This window comes from Leptonychotes weddellii, chromosome 5, assembly GCF_054177405.1.
Source record: "Leptonychotes weddellii isolate Sample4059 chromosome 5, ASM5417740v2, whole genome shotgun sequence".
NCBI lineage: Eukaryota > Metazoa > Chordata > Mammalia > Carnivora > Phocidae > Leptonychotes > Leptonychotes weddellii.
Genome location: NC_138373.1, coordinates 3,692,368 through 3,713,540, shown reverse-complemented (window position 1 = coordinate 3,713,540; position 21,173 = coordinate 3,692,368). Strand labels below are relative to the sequence as shown.

General features: G+C 57.0%; 1 protein-coding gene across 5 annotated transcripts in view; it reads left to right on the top strand.

The window, feature by feature from the left end:
* Positions 1-21,173, top strand: part of FBXL18 (F-box and leucine rich repeat protein 18) — a 58,041-nt gene that overhangs the window by 12,285 nt on the left and 24,583 nt on the right. For 2 of the 5 annotated variants that reach the window (XM_081819036.1, XM_081819040.1), the window contains exons 3-4: positions 200-418; positions 17,996-19,041. In XM_081819036.1, the coding sequence (XP_081675162.1) occupies positions 200-418; positions 17,996-18,152 (376 nt within the window). In that variant the 3' untranslated portion in view covers positions 18,153-19,041. Of the gene's footprint in view, positions 1-199; positions 419-17,995; positions 19,042-21,173 lie in introns of those variants that run through there. The other 3 variants (XM_081819037.1, XM_081819038.1, XM_081819039.1) reach the window with 2 other exon arrangements.

The following is a 21,173-nucleotide window of genomic DNA, read 5'->3' as shown; positions in this document are numbered from 1 at the left end:
CGGGCTCTTCTGGGAAGACCTCGGGGTGTGAGTGCTCTCGCAGCGCTCCAGGGGGTTGTGGTGTAGCCCGGCGTGGGACAGCTGGTGTAGGCCCTCTTTGGCTCCTAAACACAGGCTTTGGGGGGCGCCTGGACCAAGAGGCTCCCGCGGCCGGCGCGCCCGTCAGCAGCGCGGCGCTCACTGTCCTGTCCCCCCACAGGTTGGAGCAGCCGTACTTCAGTGCCAACGCCCAGTTCTTCCAGGCGCTGAGCCAGTGCTCCGCACTGCAGCGTCTCTGCCTGGTGTCGCGCAGCGGCACGCTCCAGCCCGAGGCCGTGCTGGCCTTCATGGCGCATTGCCTGCACGTCGTCGTGTGCCACATGTTCACCGGGGAGTCCCTGGCCACCTGCAAGAGCCTGCAGCAGTCCCTGCTCCGAAGGTGAGTGCCGAGGGCGGGCCGGGCGCTGGGGGCGGCCCGCCGCCTGGTGGCTGCCCCCTCGGGCTCCGCGCGGAGCCCAGCCGTACCTTCACGGACGTAATGCCTGCAGAGATGGCCTGAGAACAGACTGGCTGCCCTTCCCGCCGTGCCTCACCTCCCGGGCACTCCCTCTGCCACACGCCGATTTCTGCACGTTGAGGCGCAGAAGTACTCTCTCCATGCCCAGCTTGCTGCCCCTGCGGTACCGTTCTCCAGATGCGGGGTACCAGGACCGGTCAGCCTGCAGACCTTCGCGGTCCCTCGGCCCCGTCCCTGGACCTTTTCTGTTCCAGGGTTTGATGCAGAACCGCTCCTCACACTCGTGGTCACGGCTCCTTAGCCTTGTTCGGTCTTTGACAGTCCTCAGTCTTTCCTGGTCGTTCATGACCGTGACACTTGTGAAGAACACTGGCCGGGTGTTTGGTGGAACGTCCATGAGTTTGGACCAGAAATCCACGGAGGTGACGCCGTGTCCTCAGTGTGCTGTGCCCGGGACACAGGGTGTTGGCATGTCTTCTCATTGGTGTCTGCGTGTTTCTCGGCTGTGAAGTCACATTATTCCTTTGGCTTTTTTCTTTGAAGATTTTATTTATTTATTTGAGAGAGAGAGGGACAGAAAGTGAGTGGGAGAGAGAGGGAGAGAGAATCTGAAGCCAACTCTGAGCTTTGAGCACAGTCGTGGGGCTCGATCCCACGACTGCAAAATCACGACCTGAGCCGAAACCAGGAGTCGGACGCCCAACCAACTGAGCCACCCAGGCGCCCCCATTTTTCCTTTTCTAATTAACAAGCATCTTGTGGAGAGACACTTTGTGAGAGTCTGCAAATACCCTTTTCTGTCGGAGTTTTATCTGCTGATTTTTGCGTCCATCGATGGATCTTGCCAGTGACAGTTGTTACTTTGATATTTGGCTAATGACTGTTTTCAGTTTCTTTCATTCCTCCTAGATTTGTTACTGGGAACTGTGCTCTTTGAAGGAACCTGTCCCTTCTCCACATTTACTTACTTAACATTTCTTTATGTTAGTACAGACTCATGGATGTTTATCTTATTCAGTGGGTTTTCATCATGCTCCCACTGTTCATGTGGTTGCACAGATTGTTCCAGATTTGGCCGTGGGGGTGTTCTTTCAGACTGGGTCCTGTGCCCTTGAAACATGCCCCTTCCTCTTCTGAGCACTTCCTTCCTTCCTGTCACCATCACACATTCCAGTCCCAGGCCTGAAACCAACCATTTCTTCGTGGAGCCTGGCTCCTTTTATTGGAGGGTGGAATTAGAAACCGAGGTTGGGTGTTGGGTGTGCTCACTGGGCTGGGGTGTCATTGCCTCCAGGCCCCCTCATGGACAGAGTGGGAAGTTCATCTGCGTGTGTTCTTACACACACACGCACACACACCCACACCCACACCTGTACTTCCTTATCACCCGTTTGCATCGACATTAAAAACGAGTTCATGGGCGCCTGGGTGGCTCAGTTGGTTAAGCGACTGCCTTCGGCTCAGGTCATGATCCTGGAGTCCCGGGATCGAGTCCCGCATTTGGCTCCCTGCTCGGCAGGGGGTCTGCTTCTCCCTCTGCCCTCTTCCCTCTCGTGCTCTCTGTCTCTCATTCTCTCTCTCTCAAATAAATAAATAAAATCTTTAAAAAAAAAAAAAAACAAAAAACGAGTTCATACTGATGCCTTGCATCCCAGCCCAGTATCCCAGAGTTCCTGCAGGCTCCCCCTCCTTCCTCATGACTTACCCGCCGTCGGTGAACAGCCTGGCTGTCACCATCCACAGTGTGTTTGCTGGTTCATTCCGCTCTAGTGCGCACACGTAGGCAGTTTTGAAAACCCAGCTCACTGCCTGGAGGGTAGTATGTGTTCACGCTCTTGCCCGATGCTTGTGGTATCCTGCCCTCCAGAGTTACCCAGGATCGTTCTGTGCTTCCCACCCCCTTCAGTGTGGTTGCGTCGCTTGTTTGTAATGCAATCAGGTTCCCTTATTACTGCATTATATTGCATTGGGGATTCACACCACGTCCTGGTAGGTTTGATTTGTCCGGGGTTTTGGTATGTGAAGCCTCGCTGTGACTCAGAGTCGGTTCTCTATCAAGTGGCGCCCTTGGAGAAGTGCCGCCCCGTGTCCCCTTCCCTCCACCTCGCCGCCCCTGCAGACAGGTGGTCTTGTCACTTCTTGGTTATTCTTTCCGTATTTTTTTGCACAAATGAACGGATAGTATTTTCTATTTATTTTTTTTTAATTTTTTTTATTTTTAAAGATTTTATTTATTTATTTGACAGAGACACAGCGAGAGAGAGGGAACACAAGCAGGGGGAGTGGGAGAGGGAGAACCAGGCTTCCCGCTGAGCAGGGAGCCCGATGCGGGACTCGATCCCAGGACCCTGGGACCATGACCTGAGCCGAAGGCAGACGCCCAACGACTGAGCCACCCAGGCGCCCCAAGTATTTTCTATTTCTTTTTTTTTTTTTTTAAAGATTTTATTTATTTATTTGAGAAAGTCAGAGATAGTGACAGAGAGCATGAGTGGGGAGGAGAGGGAGAAGCAGGCTCCCCGCCGAGCAGGGAGCCCGATGCGGGGCTTGATCCCAGGACCCTGGGATCACGACCTGAGCCGAAGGCAGACGCTTAACCGACTGAGCCACCCAGGCGCCCCAGTATTTTCTATTTCTTATATGAGCTTTGCTTTCTTCCTTAATGATGTGTATGTTGGAGTTCAGTTTGTACCGCTATTGCTCACTCTTCTTACCGCTCTGCATTGTTTGTTCATTGTGGTAAAATATACATAACACAGTTTCCCGTTTTAACTGTGAAGTGTCTAATCCAGGGACATCGAGCCCATGCATGCTGTTGTGCAGCGGCCCCCATCCCCCCGATTTCATCTTCCCAAACGGAGGCTCTGTCTGCGTGAACACTAACCTCCCAGCCCCTGCCCAGCCCCGACTCCCACCATCTACGTTCTGTCTCTGCGAGTCTGATGGCTCCAGGGACCTCGTAGACATGGAACCTCAGCTCTGGCTTCTTCTGCATTCCCTTAGAAATTTATTTTAAGAAGCTTAAAAAAAATAGAAATGAAAGATTATCATGTATTGATTAAAGTGTAGCTCCTCAGACTTGCTGAACCTACCAGTATGAGTTTGCTTTTCAAATCCCCAGGGGCACTCAAGGGCACGGGGCTTTGTTTCTGTGTGTTTGTCACACCCACAGACGTGTAACACTGACGTGGCTGTGCGGCCTGTGCTTTTCATCCGACGTGGATTTGAGCTTTGTTGTTGCCCTTCGCTGGGGCTGTTTCGTTCCTGCCGAGTGCTGTGTGTGCTGATCCTCCCAGTGGATTCGTCACATTTTGCCTACCTGTTGTGCCGATGGGTATTCGGGTTGTGTCCCGTGTTTCCTCTATCCCCGGGAAGGTCCTCGTGCAGGCTCCCCCACGTGCAGTCTGCAGATTCCTAGAAGGGAATGTGTTCACTTAGCGTGTGTTCAAGAAGATGCCCAAATGCTCTCCAAAGTGATGCTCCCAAGCCCCGCTTCTGCTTGCGGGCTGTGAGAGTCCCTGCGCCATGTCCTTGTTGCACTCCTTTGTATCGTTGGACTTTCAAATTTTCCTGGTCTCCAGGGTGAGGATGGCCCTCCTGCTGTCCACGCTTGGGTCTCATCTGTTCCCAGCGAGCATCGTCTGCTGTGTTTATCACCAGGCCATATCCTCGTCTGTGATCAGCTCTGCAGAGCCCTTGCTTTTCTGTTGGTTTCTCTGGGGAGGGGAAGAGGAAAGCTCGGGACCAGTGTGCCCTCGCTGTCGCTTCGGGTGGGGTGCTCGGTGGTGGGAGTCCGGGCTGCTTCTGCTAGTCAGTGGGCCCACCGTATCGGGGGTCCCAAAGCTACTGCGTTCTTCCTGCCTGCTGTGTTCACCGTTGTTTCAGATTGTTGTCATGCGTTCAGTGACCTCCTCCATTGCCCCTGTCCTCGCAGAGCTTCCTTTTAAACCTCCCGCTTGTCCTTCATCCTGTTCTCAGAATGCAGGTATCAAAGCTGGTTGGTTTGTGTACAAAGTACAGCCAAATGGGCTTTGAGTGATGGCTCTGGGGAACCTCCCCCGGGACCGCCGCGTGTCACCCTGAGTACTTCGCTGCTGGTGCTGAAAGCTCAAAGATTTCTTGTAAACCCAGATCGCACTGGGGCTTGTGTTAACCAAACAAGGGCCCAGATACACCTTTGGCCAGGTAAGTATATCCTGTCCCTCCAGCAGGAAATGGTGAGCTTGGGTCAGCTGAAGGTTGGTGGGAAAGCAGTTGAGGGAGGCGGTGTTCACAGGCTCCCCTTCGGTGGAACACTCTGGATGTCATGGCCCATGTGGCCTGTGGGCCCCTCTGCAGCGCCCCACGGGCCCTCCGGGTCCCCACTGGGCTGTGTGACGGCGGTGAATGTCACGTGCAGACTCTTGGGATTCCTGCACTCCCAGCTCACGCTGGGGAAGTCAGGCGAGGGGTGGAATTGAAGGCTCAGATGATCAATATCAGATTACTCACCTTCAGTGGGAATCACGTGGCCTGATGGGCAGTGGGCCGTCTCTGCAGCGAGTGTGGGAAGAAATTCCACATCGGCAGTCTCTACCTTTCTCCTCTGGGCTGAAGCCCTTTGAGGTGCAAAGGTCTTTCTCCCTCCCCTCCCCTCCCCTCCCCTCCCCTTTTCTTTTCTTTCCCTTTCTTTATTTCTCTCTCTCTCTTAAGATTTTATTTATTTATTTGACAGAGAGAGATATAGCGAGAGCAGGAACACAAGCAGGGGGAGTGGGAGAGGGAGAAGTAGGCTTCCCGCAGAGCAGGGAGCCCGATGCGGGGCTCGATCCCAGGACCCTGGGATCATGACCTGAGCCGAAGGCAGACGATTAACGACTGAGCCACCCAGATGTCCCTTTCTTTCTTTTCTTTTCTTTCTTTCTTTCTTTTTTTTTTCTTTCTCTCTCTCTCTTTCTCCCTCCCTTTTTCTTTCTTTTTTCTCTTATTTTTTTTTAAGAGGAAGATATTTTTTAATTTTGAAAATTTTTTTATACACATAAACTTTACCATTTTGACCATTTTTAAGTATAAAGGCATGCCTCACTTTATTGTCTTTTATTCATAGATGCTGTTTTTTTGTCTTTTTCTTACAAATTGAAGGTTTGTGGGGTGCCTGGGTGGCTCAGTTGGTTAAGCGGCTGCCTTCAGCTCAGGTCATGATCCCAGGACCCTGGGATCGAGCCCCACGTTGGGCTCCCTGCTCAGCGGAGAGCCTCCTTCTCCCTCTCCCTCTGTGTGCTTGTGCTCTCTCTCTGTCAAATAAATAAATAAAATCTTAAAAAAAAAATTGAAGGTTTGTGACAACCCTGCACTGAGCAATTTTAGTGTCGTTTTTCCATCTTTTCTCACCGTGTGTCTCTGTGTCACATTTTGGCCATTCTCGCGACATTCCAAACTTTTCCATTATCCTATTTGTTATGCTGACCCGTGATCAATGGTTACGGCTCCGTGGAAGCTCGGTTAATGGTTAGCATTGTTTAGCAATGAAGTATTTTTTAATTAAGGTCTGCAGATTGTTTGTGATAATGCCAGACGACAGCACGGAGTCAACATAACTGTTACCTGCCCTGGGAAACTGAACAGTTCCTGTGGATCGTGTTGTTGCGCTCCTCACTGCGTCTCAGTACTTGGCGTGGTGTGGCGTCTGGAACGGGGTCCGAGGTATCTCCGACGCGTTTCTATGGTGTCGGTGTTTCGCAGCTATCAGTACTATCTGGCTCCGAATTTGTCCGTCTTCCCAGACGGCACTGTCCCCATGAACCGCTAACCCCCCGCCCCTGGGAGTCTGTTCCACTTTCTGTTTCTGTGAATTGATGCTAAGATCTTTTTCTTTTTCTTTTTTTTTTTTTTTAAATTTTGTTTGTTTGTTTGTTTGTTTTATTTATTTATTCATGAGAGTCAGAGAGAGAGATAGAGAGAGGCAGCGGCAGAGGGAGAAGCAGGCTCCCCGCCCAGCAGGGAGCCCGATGCGGGACTTGATCCCAGGACCCTGGGATCGTGACCCGAGCCGAAGGCAGACGCCCAGCCATCTGAGCCACCCAGGCGTCCCTAAGATCTTTTTCTTTTTAAAGACTTTATTTTTCAGTAATCTCTACACCCAATGTGGGGCTCGAACTCACAACCCCGAGATCAAGAGTCACACGTTCCACTGCCTGAGCCAGCCCGGTGCCCCGATGCTAAGATCTTTCAGCTCTAAATTTTTTCTGTCTTTGCACTTTGTTTAGACACCGAAGCAGCAGCTACTTTGGGGGTCGTGGGTGAAGGCAGTGGGTTTAAAACGCTTCCCGCTCCTCGTGGGGCAGTGTTTCCCCTCCTGCCCTCCACTGGGGGCTTCCCTTGCCTGTAGTTCCCTGCAGAGCAGGGCCCCCTCATCCCCTAGTGAGTGTGGCTTCCTGGAGATTTTGAATAAGTCCGGAGGAGTGCTTCCTGGAGAGACTTTGACCCGGGCAGGTGGTTTGGGCAGTGGCCATTTACTGACCTCTCGTGAGGAGTGCGCGGTGCTCCCGAGAGCTGAGCATGGATGCCTTGTTTCAGCACGGCCAAGACGGTCGCCGCTTCCTCCCCCGGTTTTGTGTCCCGAGGGTCAGGGCTGCTGACAACAAGGAGGAGGCCCAGGCTGCTCACAGAGTTCTGAGAAGAGCCATCAGCCAGGAGGTCTCCCGAATTCTAAGGCTCTGGTGGCCTTGCCAGGTAGACTTCATGTCAGTCTGTTGTCTCTGTGGTTTGCTGCTGGACTTCTCAGGAGAAATCTTTTTTTTTTTTAAAGATTTTATTTATTTATTTGAGAGAGAGACTGAGATAGAGAGAGCATGAGGGGGGGAGGGTCAGAGGGAGAAGCAGACTCCCAGCTGAGCAGGGAGCCCGATGTGGGATTCGATCCCAGGACTCCAGGATCATGACCTTAGCCGAAGGCAGTCGCTTAACCAACTGAGCCACCCAGGCGCCCTCAGGAGAAATCTTATTAGCTAAGGTTTTCCTTCCCTGGTTGTTAAAATAATATGTGTTTATAATATTTCTAAAAATTTGGACCATGCCTCAAACTACCTTTTTTTTTTTTTAGTATTTATTTATTTGACAGAGAGAGAGACAGCGAGAGAGGGAACACAAGCAGGGGGAGCGGGAGAGGAAGAAGCAGGCTTCCCACCGAGTGGGGAGCCCAATCCGGGGCTCGATCCCAGGACCCTGGGATCATGACCTGAGCCGAAGGCAGACGCCCAATGACTGAGCCACCCAGGTGCCCCCCACCTCAAGCTACTTTTAAGTGAAAGCTCCCCATGGTTCCACCAAGTAGAGGTCATCATGGCTAGAGGACCTGGGACACAATTATCATATGGTTTTGTACTTGGATTTTTTTTTTAAAGATTTTATTTATTTATATATTTGAGAGAGAGAGCGCAGGAGAGAGAGCACAAGCAGGGGGAGCAGCAGAGGGAGAGGGAGAAGCAGACTCCCCTCTGATCAGGGAGCCCGACGCAGAGCTGGATCCCAGGACCCCGAGATCATGACCGGAGCTGAAGGCAGGCACTTAACGACTGAGCCACCCAGGTGCCCCTAAGGTTTTATTTTTAAGTAATCTCTACACCTAGCGTGGGGCTTGAACTCACAACCACAGGAGTTGCATGCTCTACTGACTGAGCCAGCCAGATGCCCCTACCCTGATTTTTATTTTTTTTTAATTTAAATTTAAATTTTTAAATTTTTAAAAATTTTTTTATTTTTAAAGATTTTATTTATTTATTTATATGACAGAGAGAGGCACAGAGAGAGCAGGAACACAGCAGGGGAATGGGAGAGGGAGAAGCAGGCTTCCCGCGGAGCAGGGAGCCCGATGCGGGGCTCGATCCCAAGACCCTGGGATCATGACCTGAGCCGAAGGCAGACGCTTAACGACTGAGCCACCCAGGCGCCCCTAATTTTAATTTTTTTTAAAGATTTTATTTATTTATTTTGACAGAGAGAGACACAGCGAGAGAGGGAACACAAGCAGGGGGAGTGGGAGAGGGAGAAGCAGGCTTCCCGCTGAGCAGGGAGCCCGATGCCGGGCTTGATACCAGGACCCTGGGATCACTACCTGAGCCGAAGGCAGCCGTTTAATGACTGAGCCACCCAGGCGCCCCCTGATTTTTAAAAAATTTAGCATATCGTGGATGGTTTTTGTGTCGATAAATCTGCAAATGATTATTTTTAGTTCTGTTTCGTATCCATTATATGGGTGTCATAGTGGTTTCTGGTCCGGCTGTCATAGTTAACTATGTGTATTACTGACTTCCCTTCACTTTACACCTTGAGTTTTCTGGCTCTGGAACCTGGGGAGAGGCCTGGGTGTTGGCCAGGACACACTTACACCATCGTGTCTGCACACCTCAGCATCCTTGTGTAAAATGGAGCTGATGCCTATGCATGCTCAGTTTTCAGACGGCTGAATCGGATGTTGGCTGTCCAGTGCCCTGGCATGTGGGCTTTGGGATGGACCATAGCTCTCTGGGCAGGGGGGCGCAGGGCAGGTCCTCTCCCCACTGGGCTGGTGGCTAGTATAGGAGGAGGCGAAGGCTGGTTTTCTCAGGTGCAGTGATGAAGACGTTGGGCCAGCTCTGCCCTTTTATCCTTCGGGAAGAGTCATTGGTCCTCTGTCACCCTCACTGACTCGCAGTAGGTCAGCGCTCTCCTGGGGGCTCCAGCTCTGGGGAGCTGACACCTCCCTGCTAGACGTGTTCTGCCCACAGGGGCTTGGACTGGCCTGTCGGCTCCCTCCTGTTGCCAAGAGCCAACGGCTCTGCCACTTCTCACCCCTGAAGGGGAGCTTCCTGCAGAGTTGGGAACCAGCTTTGGGTTTTCCCGCTGTTACACCCGAGCCTTCTCGGAAACAGAGAATATCTGAGGTCACCACACAGTTCAGACATTGTGCTTGTGACAAGAGACGGTGTGGACATCTGCCCCCCCCGTGTAGGCATCACCAGCTGGTGAAGCTGCTTTGTCGTTCTGATCCTCAGAATCCTTCTCAACACAGTGCTCCCAGCCAGCTGATCAGACTTGGCTCTGAGATGCCAGTCCCTACTTGGAGCTTCTCTTTCTCACTCCTGGTTCTGTTCACAAGGTCCCTGTCTGCACACCGTTTCTGCCTGTAGCCTGCTTGCGTCCTCCTGGCCCGTCCTGGTGGCCTGCTCGGATGCAGCCCCTGTTGGGCTGTGAGCTCCCCGCTCTGGTCTCTCGGATTGTACCCACCTGCCCCTTTCTTAGGAAGCGTAGCACACACAGTATGGTCTTTGCAGCCCCGTCAGATAATGAGGTTTGGACTGGCGTGTGATAGCTCTGCTTTCCCAGTGCACCTTTGTGCTCTGAGCACCAGCCAGGGGCAGGGGCAGGCTCACTGGCGGCCCTGGTGGGTGCTGGTCACGGCCAACACCTGGAGCACGGTACCTGAGGCCAGCCAGACCCGGAGTCGGCCTTGGCTCAGTGGACTTCCTGGGCAGAAGCTGCACCAGTCCCTCTGTCCCCGTGGCCCAGTGCCTGGCACAGGCCCTGGCCGTGGTGGGGCCCACTGAGTGCCTGGTGCTGGCGACGGGGCGTTAAGGGCCTACTCCGGCCCGCCGTGCTGAGAACCCTGTGTGTGTGACTGCCCTTGCGTGCTCCTCCAGCAAACCTCTTTGAGCTTCTGCTCTGGGCCCCCGTCTTGGACGCTGGGGGCTGTGTGAGCACCCCGTTTGCATGCCAGCGCCCTGTTATTCCTCTGTTGTTCAGGCCTCCCGGAACTTCTGTGAGATACATGCCATTAGCCCCGGTGTGTAGATCGGGAAACTGAGGCTCTGGGAGGCGCAGCTGGAGTGCAGCCTGGACCCCAGCATGGGCAGGATGGGAGGTTGTGTCCAGAGGGAAGAAGGGCACCTGCCCCCTCCAGAGGGCTGTGCCGGGTGCTGTGTGGGGCTCTCCAGAGCCATGTGGGCATCTCACCTGGAGCCCCCAATCCCTGAGGAAGGCTCATGGGGCTGAAAAATCTTCTGTGCTTGTCAGGACTGCATCCAGAGCCAGGTCTATTGGAAGCCTTTCTCCTCCAGCATTGCTGCTGGGGGCAGGGCTGAGATGCAGCCTGATGGGAGAGGCGCTGGTGCCTGTCTGTGCGGGTATCCTCTGCTGCCCACCATTGTCTGGGGCGCGGCCTGGCTGTGGGTCTGGGCCGTGCAGCATGGCCTGCAGAGGTCTTTCCTGGCTGGGAAGCAGCACACGGTGGCTCCGGGCAGCTCGGCCGCAGACGGGGGACCCGCTGGCCTTCCTGCTGGTCTTGCTGCCGAGTGGGGCCCCGGCTGCTTTTCTACGAGGTACCCAGCAGATGGCGCCGTGGCTCACAGTAACCGTGGTTTCTCCGCCAGGCCTGCGTCCCACCCAGGGGAGAACCTGAAAAGGGAAAAGGCTGGAACCTCTTCTCCCTTTTCTGAGGCCTTTCTTTTTTCTTGTCTCCTTCCCTGCCTCAGGCTCAGAAAATCACTGAGCGAGAGGAGCTCCCGGCCCCAGGCTGTTGTGCTACTCCCGGCCCCGAGTGTGGAGGTCTGGTTTCTCCCCGACTCCGGGTGACTCAGCCCGCAGCCCGGCTGGTGTGACACCTGCAGCCCGGCACCTTCCCGCGGGCTCGCGTGTCTGACCTACAAGTGGCTGCTTCTCGGAGGTCGCGCTGTGGTGCCCCTTGTGGGCCCGGCACCGACGCCAGCTGCTTTGGCCCCGCTGGGACCCGGGTTCGCAGCCCAGCCCCGCCTCGCAGGAGGTGGCTGGCCTTAGGTGGCTGCCTCAGTTTCCTCAGCTGGGAGGGGAGTTGGTGGCAGCGACGTGTGTCCAGCACCAGGTGCGGCATCCTGACAGGCATTCGTGCTCTTATTTTCTGTCTTTGCTCTTTCACGTTTGAAACGGTAACCATTTGGGCCCTACTCTGCCCTCTGTGGCATCACCCCCACTAGGTTTGGAGGGGCTTCTTCTGCATGTTCCCCCATTCGGGTCCCTCTGGTTTCCCACCGTCAGGTCTGGGTCTAGAGCTGGGTCTAGAGCGACACCCCTGGGCTTGGAAGCTCTCGGGGCCCCTCGGGGGAGCAAGACGAAGCTTCCGGCCTGCATCCCTCCTGCTCCCACCCCCACCGTGAAAACACCCCAAGGTCATCGGGTCAGGTGTCCGCCCCCACTTCCCTCCTGGCCTCAGACACCCTGCCCGGAGCCAGCCTCTGTCTGTTCCATTTGCTGTCTCCGGAAACCCGGAGTCGTCCTGTCCCGGCCGAGTGAGTACCGCACAGCTGCCCCGCGGGCTGCGCTGCGTCTGGGCCCGGGTCAGACTCAGCGCGGGCAGCGTCCAATGCAGGGGCTGCGCTGCGTGGCCCTCTGCAGCGGGACTGCCCTTTGCTTCTTCCTGTCCGAGCTGCGCACCCAGCCACACCTCTGCCGGCCACGTACCCACCTGGCACCGGGGGGAGGGCCCTTCCCGGGGGCTGTCAGCCTCTCCGATTTTCTTGGATGCTGCCCTTCCTGGAAGCCGCCTGTGAGGCCTCGTGGCTCCCGGGGGTTGGGCGAGGGCAGTGCCCACACGCCAGTCTTCGTGGTGTCCTACGCCGAGTGACAGCAACTTGCTTTGGTCCGTGTGGCCTCCGGCTGAGGTCACTCCTACCTTCTCCCTCAGATCCCATGAGCGGGGCTCATGCTGTGGCCTCTACACTTGCTGGCTCTGTGACTTTGAGCCGGTCATTTCCTGCATGAGCTGACTCTCCTGTTGGAAGTAGCAGCCATGGTCCCTGCCTCCCACACTGCTGTAACCCTCTGGAGATGGCGTCACCGGCCACTCTGCGTGTTACTCGTGTGGTAGTGGGGTCTTCTGCAGACGAGGCAGCCTGGCTGTGTGAGGTTCGCGGATTGCGAGGGAATGGCTCTCCGCTGCTCCTGTGACCTCCCGCAGCGCCGTGTGAATGGCTGGGGCGCTCGGGGAAGCGAGACAGGGGGCAGAAGAGGCTCGTGCCCTGACGCGTCCCTTGCCTGTTGCTGGAGTTGTCTCAGGTGAGGACGAGCCGGTTCTGAAGCTTGGCCGAGTGCTCTCCAGAAGGTGCACCGGCGTGGGGGGCCACGTCCATTCCTGGTCCTTCCAGGCCACGTGTGTTTACTTGTCGCTGACATCTGTCGGTTGTCACCCTGAGGGGGTCGCGGGTTGGAGCCATGTAGCCCCCTGTCCCAGGAATGTCAGGAACCCCGTGCCTGGGCGGGAGCAAGCGCGACTCGGGTCGGACCGGTTGGACATTCCGCCAGTCGGGGTCAGGTCTCTGCCTCGGAGGTCCCGTGGAAATTCCTTCCCCCAGGCGTCCCGGAGTGCGTTTCTCAGCATAGGCTTGTGCTGGCGAGGAATGTGGGCCTGCGAGGCTGGTTTGCTGCAGGTCCCAAGCCGCCCGAGCAGCCATGCACGGCTCCCCGCCCTGCCCCGCCGCCCTGCTCCGAGCCCCTGGGCCTGGGCCGCGCCTCCAGGCCTCCTGCCCGATGTGCCGCTTCCTGCCCCGAAAACGCGCTCGGCTCCGTCTGTGTTTGTGTTCTGTAAACGTGTTTAGAAATGAGTAAAGTTTACAGATGGAGTGATTAATTGTTTAAGTCTGGGGAACCCTGGGAGCTCTAGAATGGAAAGTGGATGTTACAATACAGAATTAGCGCTGTTTTACGGCCTTAATTGCTGTTAAAGGGGCAGTTGAGCTCCATCGGGAATCGCATCGGCTCGCCACGTTTTCGAGGCAGGTTTCTGGGAGCATTCTGTCATTCCTATCTGGAATGCCAAGCCGCATGGGACCCGGAAAAGGACCAGGCAGACTGGACTTTACTTCTGCAGGTTCGGGGCGGGGGACCCTCGGCCTCGCCTCAGAGCTTGGAGGCTAGCGAGTTCTGGCTCTGTGTGTGCGGGAGGCTCCTGGGGCTGGATCTGGGGGCGAACGGGCCTTGGGCCAGGTGCTGTGGGAGCCACAGTGGCCGCCAGCCGGTGTGGGTGGAGAGGACATCAGGAGCCAGACTGTAGCCCCCGGCTGCTGATTGGCGTGGAAGCCGTTCAGGGATTAAATCTCCTGTGGTCCAGACTGTCCAGGCCACCTGAGTGGAGGGATGAGGTCCAGTACCCCACGGTGGGCTGTGGTTGCATCTGCTGGTGGGCGGGAGACCTTTCCCACCCCAAGTAGTCTCTCCTAGGGTTCTCCATGGCCGTGAGAGCAGGATCGGCGGGCAGAAGCAGGGGTCTGGGCTGATTCCAGGTAGGCTCTGGGCATCCGCGGGATTATCGGGGAGCTCGGAAGGTGCTCCCTGCGCTCCTCCCCAGAGCAGCATCTGAGTTCTGTGCACTTTGACAGACGTCCCCTTATCACCTCCAGGTTGTTTTATTCCGGGCCTCCGTCTGCCTTTGTGCTGCTCAAAGACCTTTGTTAGGGCACGCCTGAGTGGCTCTTCTCACTTATCTCACTACTTTGGCTTTTCTGTAAGACCTTTATCTTGGGGGGAAGAGGCTGTTGGCTTCAGTGTTGTTTCTCGTTTCTCTGGCAAAGAAGCACACCTAGCAGGTGTTTCGTAGCTGATTGAACGCGTTCCGCCTCTGGGCTGCTTCCCGGCCTCTCCCTCCAAGACCCCTTTCCGGCTCTGACAGCCGCAGGCCTTGAGGTCCCAGGACCCAGCCCTTGCTGTGGAGGCAGACCCAGACTGGTTCCGGCACGGTGACCGCAGGATGTACCTTTCCTGAGCCCCCGTGTTGTCTGCTTGTGGTGGGATGAGCATGGAGCCCAGGCTGGTTCTCTCTGCTTCTCTGAGGGCCACAGGCAGCTGTAAAGTGGACTTACAAGATGAAGGTGTTCTAGGAGATCGGGGGTCTTTTCCCAGCCATTCTCCGTTTTGATGGCTCTGGAACCGTGTTCTCTTGACCCAGTTAGGGTGGGTGGGCCCGCTGGCTTCTCACTGTGGCCCTTAAGAGGTATCTGAGTTTGTTGAAGGTTTGTCTTTTTTTTTTTTTTAAAGGGAAAGGACTCAGAGTACTAAGATTTTATTTATTTGACAGAGAGACAGTGAGAGAGAGAGCACAAGCAGGGGGAGTGGGAGAGGGAGAAGCAGGCTTCCCGCGGAGCAGGGAGCCCGATTCGGGGCTCGATCCCAGGACCCTGGGATCATGACCTGAGCCAAAGGCAGACACTTAACGACTGAGCCACCCAGGCGCTCCTGAAGGCTTGTCTTTTGAGGTATAAAAGTGTTCATTCATTTTGACCCAGTAATCCTATTTCTGGGATTTATTCTGAGGCTATAGTTCAAGATGCAGAAATAATTATGCTATGTTAAGTGATGCTTATTAGTACAACAGTAAGAGAGAAGCCTCCACACATGTGTCCACCAGGGACGACGCGTGAGTGGGTGTGCTGCCCCTGAGGGCCGAGCGGGAGGTCCAGGCAAGCCGGCCCGAGGCTGGGCAGTGCTGGGTACTGTCTGTCAGGCCGGGGTGGACACGGTCTTTGTTTAACATAAAGATGTCAAGGACTGGAAGGAAGTGCAGCAAACCTGACTCCCGTCGTGTACGTTTCGATCTATCACCTAAGCCATGTCCAGAACAAGTGTGTTCAGTACCACAGGATAATGTGCGACAGCAGGACGCGGATGAGGAGGCGGGCAGGGTGGGTGGCTGGCCCAGCTGAGGCGGGGCGGGGGCTCTGTCCCCGAGAGCGGGGCCTCTCTGCACTCCTACACACATTTCTGTCATATTTTCTCTTTATTTATTTTTTTTAAAGATCTTTAAAATTTATTTATTTGAGAGAGAGAGAGTGAGCGAGCACATTTGAGAAGAAGCAGACTCCCCGCTGAGCAGGGAGCCCGACGTGGGGCTCGATCCCAGGACCCTGGGACCATGACCTGAGCTAAAGACAGACGCTTAACTGACTGAGCCATGAGGCGCGCCTGTCATATTTTCTCTTTAAACAAAACAATAGTTTGGAAACAAACAAAACCTCTTTTCTGCCCCCAGGAGCGTTCAGAGAAGGTATTGGGGGTCCTGAGATTTTCGGATAGCCGAAAGCGCATGTTAAGTACCCGGGGTCAGGTTGCAGCGGCGGGTAGAGATTTTTCTCCAATGCAGTACCTCCCTTCCGGGCGTTACAAACAGCAGTGTAAGCATAGTTTCACTTTAATGCTACCCTCAGGCCCTCCAGGAAGGGCAGGCCTTCTGCCCCATCCACGGAGACCCCTGGTTGACCTGCTTCTCGTGGGGTCTCCTCCCCGCCTCTGGTGGGAGCCAGGCGGCCGAGCTCACGATGCCGGGTTTTGGAACAGGCAGGCCAGGCCCGTGTGTGTGGAGCTTCTCTGTTCCTCGGTGCGGTCCCTGGCCGGCAGTTCTAGGAAGGCCGGGGTGCCTGCCTTGTGCTCTGCCTGATGCATGTCCCATGCCCGCGTTGCTGCCCAGGACAGCACGGGGTGTACACGAGCCTGAGGAGCACGACAGGAGACCTCCTCGGGGCGCCTCAGGCTGGCGCCTGGGGGCGAGGCCACTGACTTCCTAGGCCTGGCTCTTGTCCTCCAAACTCAGGGCCAGAAGCCGCAACCTTGAGTCTTGACCTTAGCAATGCCGTTGGCCCTGGTCAGGGGAGAGGTCCTGAGAGGTGACCCGCCCTGCTGTCAGTCACTGGCCTACAATGGCTTCTGAACACGGGGAGCCAGACGTTTTATTTCACTGGGGCTATTTACTTAAATCTCAAACTTTATTTGAATCATGCGAAAGAACACTATAACACGTTCATAAGTTATGAGGCAGGATACACCCCCTGCCCACACCGCCAAGAACTCGCCTCCACCCTCGGGGCCCCTTCCCTCCCAAAGGGAGCCCCAGCCCTGCACTTGGACACGAGTGATTGTCGTCTTCCCACTTGTCACCACTTCTCGTCTCCACTCCGGGCGAGGCCCGCCTAGCTGTGCGACGTCTCTGGTGATGCCGCTGGCCAACCGGGCCGCTGGGGGCCGGGAGGCTGTAGCTGAGGGCACACACAGGCTCCTTGAGGCCCAGGGAGGGGCTTTGCAAAGAAAGCGGCTGGGAGTGTGCTCTCCGGAGCTCTGTCCAAGGCCCAGTGAACCCAGGTGTGAACCGAGAGCAAGCAGGAAGTGGGGTCGAATTGTGGTGGGGGCACCTCCACTCCTTGCCCCGGGGACCTTCTGTGCGTGGCTCCCAAGTGCTGTTGGCCTGGCCCCCTGGCCCGCCGCCACCCGGAGGCGCCCGGGGCTGCTCAGAGGGAGCCGGGCCAGGCAGCGCAGCCCGCATTCCTGGCTTTGGGTGAGAAATCAATGCCCCTTTAGCATCTTGACAGCAGCTTGTGAAGAGCCTGGGGTGGTGCCGGCCTCGGGAAGGGCAGGCAGGCAGAGGAGTCTTTGCATGCACATCCCACACCCGAGAATATTTTGTTTCAAGTAAATCACACAGCGGGTTTGCAGGCAAGGACTTGCCTGCGAGGTTCATGGTCACAGACTCTGCTGCCCGTGAGCAGAACACTGAGCTCAGAACTGGGAGGCATTTCCTTGGTGCCTTTATTGCCAGAACATCCAGCTTTGTGAGTACCTTTCTGACATTTACTTTACGTGTGTCATAAAATCCATCACAGCCTCCGCTGGAGGCCACAGGGCGGGCCGGGCTGTGGCTTCCTTGCCCCTTCCAGCGGGCGCGGGGCTGGAGGGGACTTGCCTTAGTTTTGGCAAATGCCCAGGTTCCCTGTCCTGTGGGCACCTTCCCATCGCTTGCCCTTCGAGACCGTGGGACAGAAGTTACTCTGGGGTCTGGACGTCTTCTGTCGCACTCTGTGGGGACCTGTGTGTCTCCCTTTCCCTAGACCCCCTGCAGCTGGCACTTCTGTTTCGTCTCTTGGCCAGCGCACAGCGTGGGTCGCTACGCACCGGGACCTGCCACTGAGCGTCTCAGGGACTGTGGCCAGCGCATCGCTGTCCCGGGCGGGAAGGGGGCTGGTCACCTCACCAGCCGTCCCCGCGGGGCCCCGGGGACGGTGGCCTGAGAAGCTCCACGGCCACTGTATGCATCTATGCTGCATCAGGGGACACTGTCCCCCCGTGGGGTGGGGAGGGCGAGCCATTTACCTCGAATTTGGATGAAGGCTCGTGGCTCCCAGCAGCGGCATCTGGCAGAGTTGCTCGTTCACCTGGCTTGGGAGTTTGTGCCCCTTGAGGGTGGCCTGTGTCCACGCAGGGCCAGCTGCCTGTCTCCTCCCTCCACCCCTTGAGGGTGTTGTCCTTCCTGTGGGGCCTCGGTGCCCAGGGGCGTGGCTCCCCGTGGCTTCAGTGGCTCCCAGGAAGCCCTGCTACACAGGAATGCGGCGGCCTGTTCTGACAGGCTGCTCTCCTGCTCTCTCCCTGGGCAGGCGAAGCCCCGATGGCTGTCTCCCGATGGAGGGTGACAGGCGGCCCCCTACCCACCTCCCCCCACGCCCCTGGGCCCCCGCTAACGGCTTGCCTCTGGTTCAGTTTCCAGGCCGAGCGGCCCGCGCTGAATGTCGTCATCTTCCCTCTGCTCCACGAGGGCCTGACCAATGTCATCCGGGACGTCCCCATGGTGCACCTGGATGAGATCACCTTATTTAAAAGCAGAGTGGCTGAGGAGCCCCCGAACCTGTGGTGGTGACAGGGACAGCTAGCGCCGGGCGAAGCTGCTTCTGGCGGCCGAGCCTCCTGCCGGCCACTGTCGCCTCTGTCAGTCTCCTGGGCCTGGAAGCACGACTGCCCTGAGGGGCGTGTGGCCCGGCTGCTGCTGCTCATGCCTGCCCCTGCCGGACACTGGGGCCCCTTGGGTCCCAAGAGGAAGGACGCCCCCTCTGCCCGGCTATCCCGTGCACCTGTCGTCTCCCAGGGCCCCCCGAAGCTTCCTGTTGCTTGCTCTTGGCGCTTGGTGAAACGCGAGTCCCATCCGTGAGGAGGATGAGAAGGAAGAGCCGGCTGTCCCTGCAGGGCCTGGCGTGGGTACTCCTGAGCTGAGACTTGCATCTGTCACGGAGCGCTGACTCCCCGGGGGCCCTGACCAGGTCCCCAGAGCAGCACGGGGGCCCAGTGCTGCCCCCCCATCGCCACTTCCACCCTCCAGAGTGTCTCATGTGTTTGTGGCCACCTGCCGTCAGGCTCTGCGGAGGGGTGGCCTCGGGCCCGGGGTCGGAGGTGGCCATGTGTGTGGGGACGGATGCGCTCACACGGTTACACGATGGCACGGCTTCCCTCGGGCCAGCTGGGAGCAGAGCGCAGTGGGGAGCTCCAGATTTGGGGCTCTCCTTCCCAGTAACACACGTTTTAACCCAATTATGTCCAGCGTGTTTCCAGCCAGATGGCGTCAGACAAGTTCGGGGCCGCTGGCTGGGCAGGGACCCCCGTGGCGCTGGGACTGCGGGGCAAGGCCTGGGGCAGGCCCGACGCCAGCACAGCACTCAGCTTTAGGACCTCTTCTCCGTGAAGATCTGTGTTTCTGGGGAAATACATACCTGGCTTCATTCAAGAAACTTGAAATATTAAAACTTAGAAAGGACGTTTAAAGCCAGAGTAGTGATCAAACTACCCCATTTCATATAGCTTTATTTAGCACTTTACAAAATTCAGTGCAGCTATTCCAAAAATGGGGAGTGACCTCCCAGTGTCCAGGGCCTCCCTCCCTGTGCTGAGCCTGCTGCCTTCTCGACTGCAAGACTCCCCAGAGCCGGTGGCCCCTCGGCCGGTGGCTTCCGAGGGGCTGCGATCGGGTTCCCTCCACCCTGGGTCCAGCCCTGACCGCTCCCGGTGATGCTCCTGGAGGCTTGCCGGGGGTCCTGGGCACCGTTGGACAGCTTCCAGGCGGGGGCACATCAGTCCTGCAGAGGCTGCCTCCCCGGGCCTCCCTCTCCCTCTGGGTTGGGGGTGCAGAGCCCACCAGGCCCTGCTCACGCTGCTGGTCCCCATCTTGGCCGCCATCTGCTTGGCCCCCAGCCTGGCCATCTTCCCACTTTGTGTCTGTGGAGACAGTCCCCCCTCTCCCCATTCCGTGTAGCGTGTCCTGCAGCTTACCTACTAAAAGAGCAGGTCCATGGCCCCAGGGCTTTTCATTTGCCTTTCCGTCCCTGGGTTCTTGAGGGACAGACAGTTCTGCAGCCCCCACCCCCACGGGGCTGAAGGGGTCCGGGAGGCCAGAGAGCACAACTGCAGGAATCAAGCAGTCCCGGGGTCAGGGCCCTGGGAGGAACAGTCTGCCCATCCCAGGGGCTCTGCTCTGCCCTCCCCCTTCCTGTCTGAGTGGACGGGGGGATGCACAGGTGCCGTGGGGTGAGTCTTCTCCCTCCTTGCCCTGGGTTTCATGCCCTCTCCCTGCTCCGGGCTGAGGCTGGCACTTCTTTGCAGCCTGGCCAGAGGGACTGGTCTGCAGGCTGCCCATGCCTACAGCCTTCACCTTAGAGGTCCCGATGTGGTCTGAGGGCCCTGCCTGGCCTTGCAGGCCGAGGGACAGACTGCCCTGGGCCCCGGAGAGACAGGGGTGAGGTCCCGATAGGGCCCCATGGCTGTAGATGAGGGTCTGAGAGTTGGTGGGCGCACTTACCCTCCCCAATTTTGGGGTATTTCAGGTGGTGCCCAGAGGACCTCCCCCGCCAGGCAAAGGCGGTCAAGGAAGGGGGTGGTAATGGGAACTGACCATTTCTCCTCAAAGCAAGCGTGTGGCTGGTCGCAGCCTGACTGGCAGGGGGTGTGCCCTGGGGGGGAGGTGCCCGGGGCCCTGGGTGGCTCTGGGTGCCCTCTCCTCCAGAGCAGCCCGGGCTCAGGCTGGAGAATGAGCTTTCCACTAGGCTGCAGTTGTGTGTTCACGCCCTCGCCTGGGTGGCCCGTTCCCACAAGCAAGCAGTTTTAACCAGCAGCATTTATGCCAACAAACAGGGCCGGGAGGGGCCGTTCACCCGAGGCTGGGGGCGGGAGCTGCCGTGGAGAGCCGCCCCCACACGGCAGACCGTGTATTTTTAGCGTCCCCGTAACCATCCTGCTACTAGAGCAAGAACTTCCGCCGCTTCTGCCCCCGGGCCGGGGCTCACCAGATGTTAGCAGTGTGCTTATTCTCGCTGAGTGCTAATTTGGCAGCGGCGTTAATTGCAATTTATATTCTGCAGCATTTTATGCTGGGAAAAGAACCCACCCTAATGGTCCCCAACTGGCAGAACTGGGCTGTTAAGTGCGGACCATATGCTGCCTGCCGAGAGGGGGCCTGGTCAGCACTGCTGGCTGTGCGTGTGTGTGCGTGCGTGCGTGTACGTCTGCGTGCACACACACGTGAGTGTAGTCTGTGCACACGTGCATGGTGTGCGTGCATGTGTGCATGCGAGCACGTTTCTGCATGGGATTGCGTGTGCGTGGGATCGCGTGTGTGCGCGTGCGTGCGTGTATGTCTGCGTGCACACACGTGAGTGTAGTCTGTGCACACGTGCATGGTGTGCGTGTGCGTGCACGTGTGCATGCGAGCACGTTTCTGCATGGGATCGCGTGCTTGTGCGTTTCTGCGTGTGATCGCGTGTGTGCGTGTGCGTGTATGAGAGAGAGGAGAGACTGGGGGAGGTGGGAAAGACGAGGAGGGAGGGGAGGAGAGATGAGGGCATTTAACCCTTTGTTAAAGTAGAAGCCCCAGCACTCCCAAGGCCGCTCCTCCCGC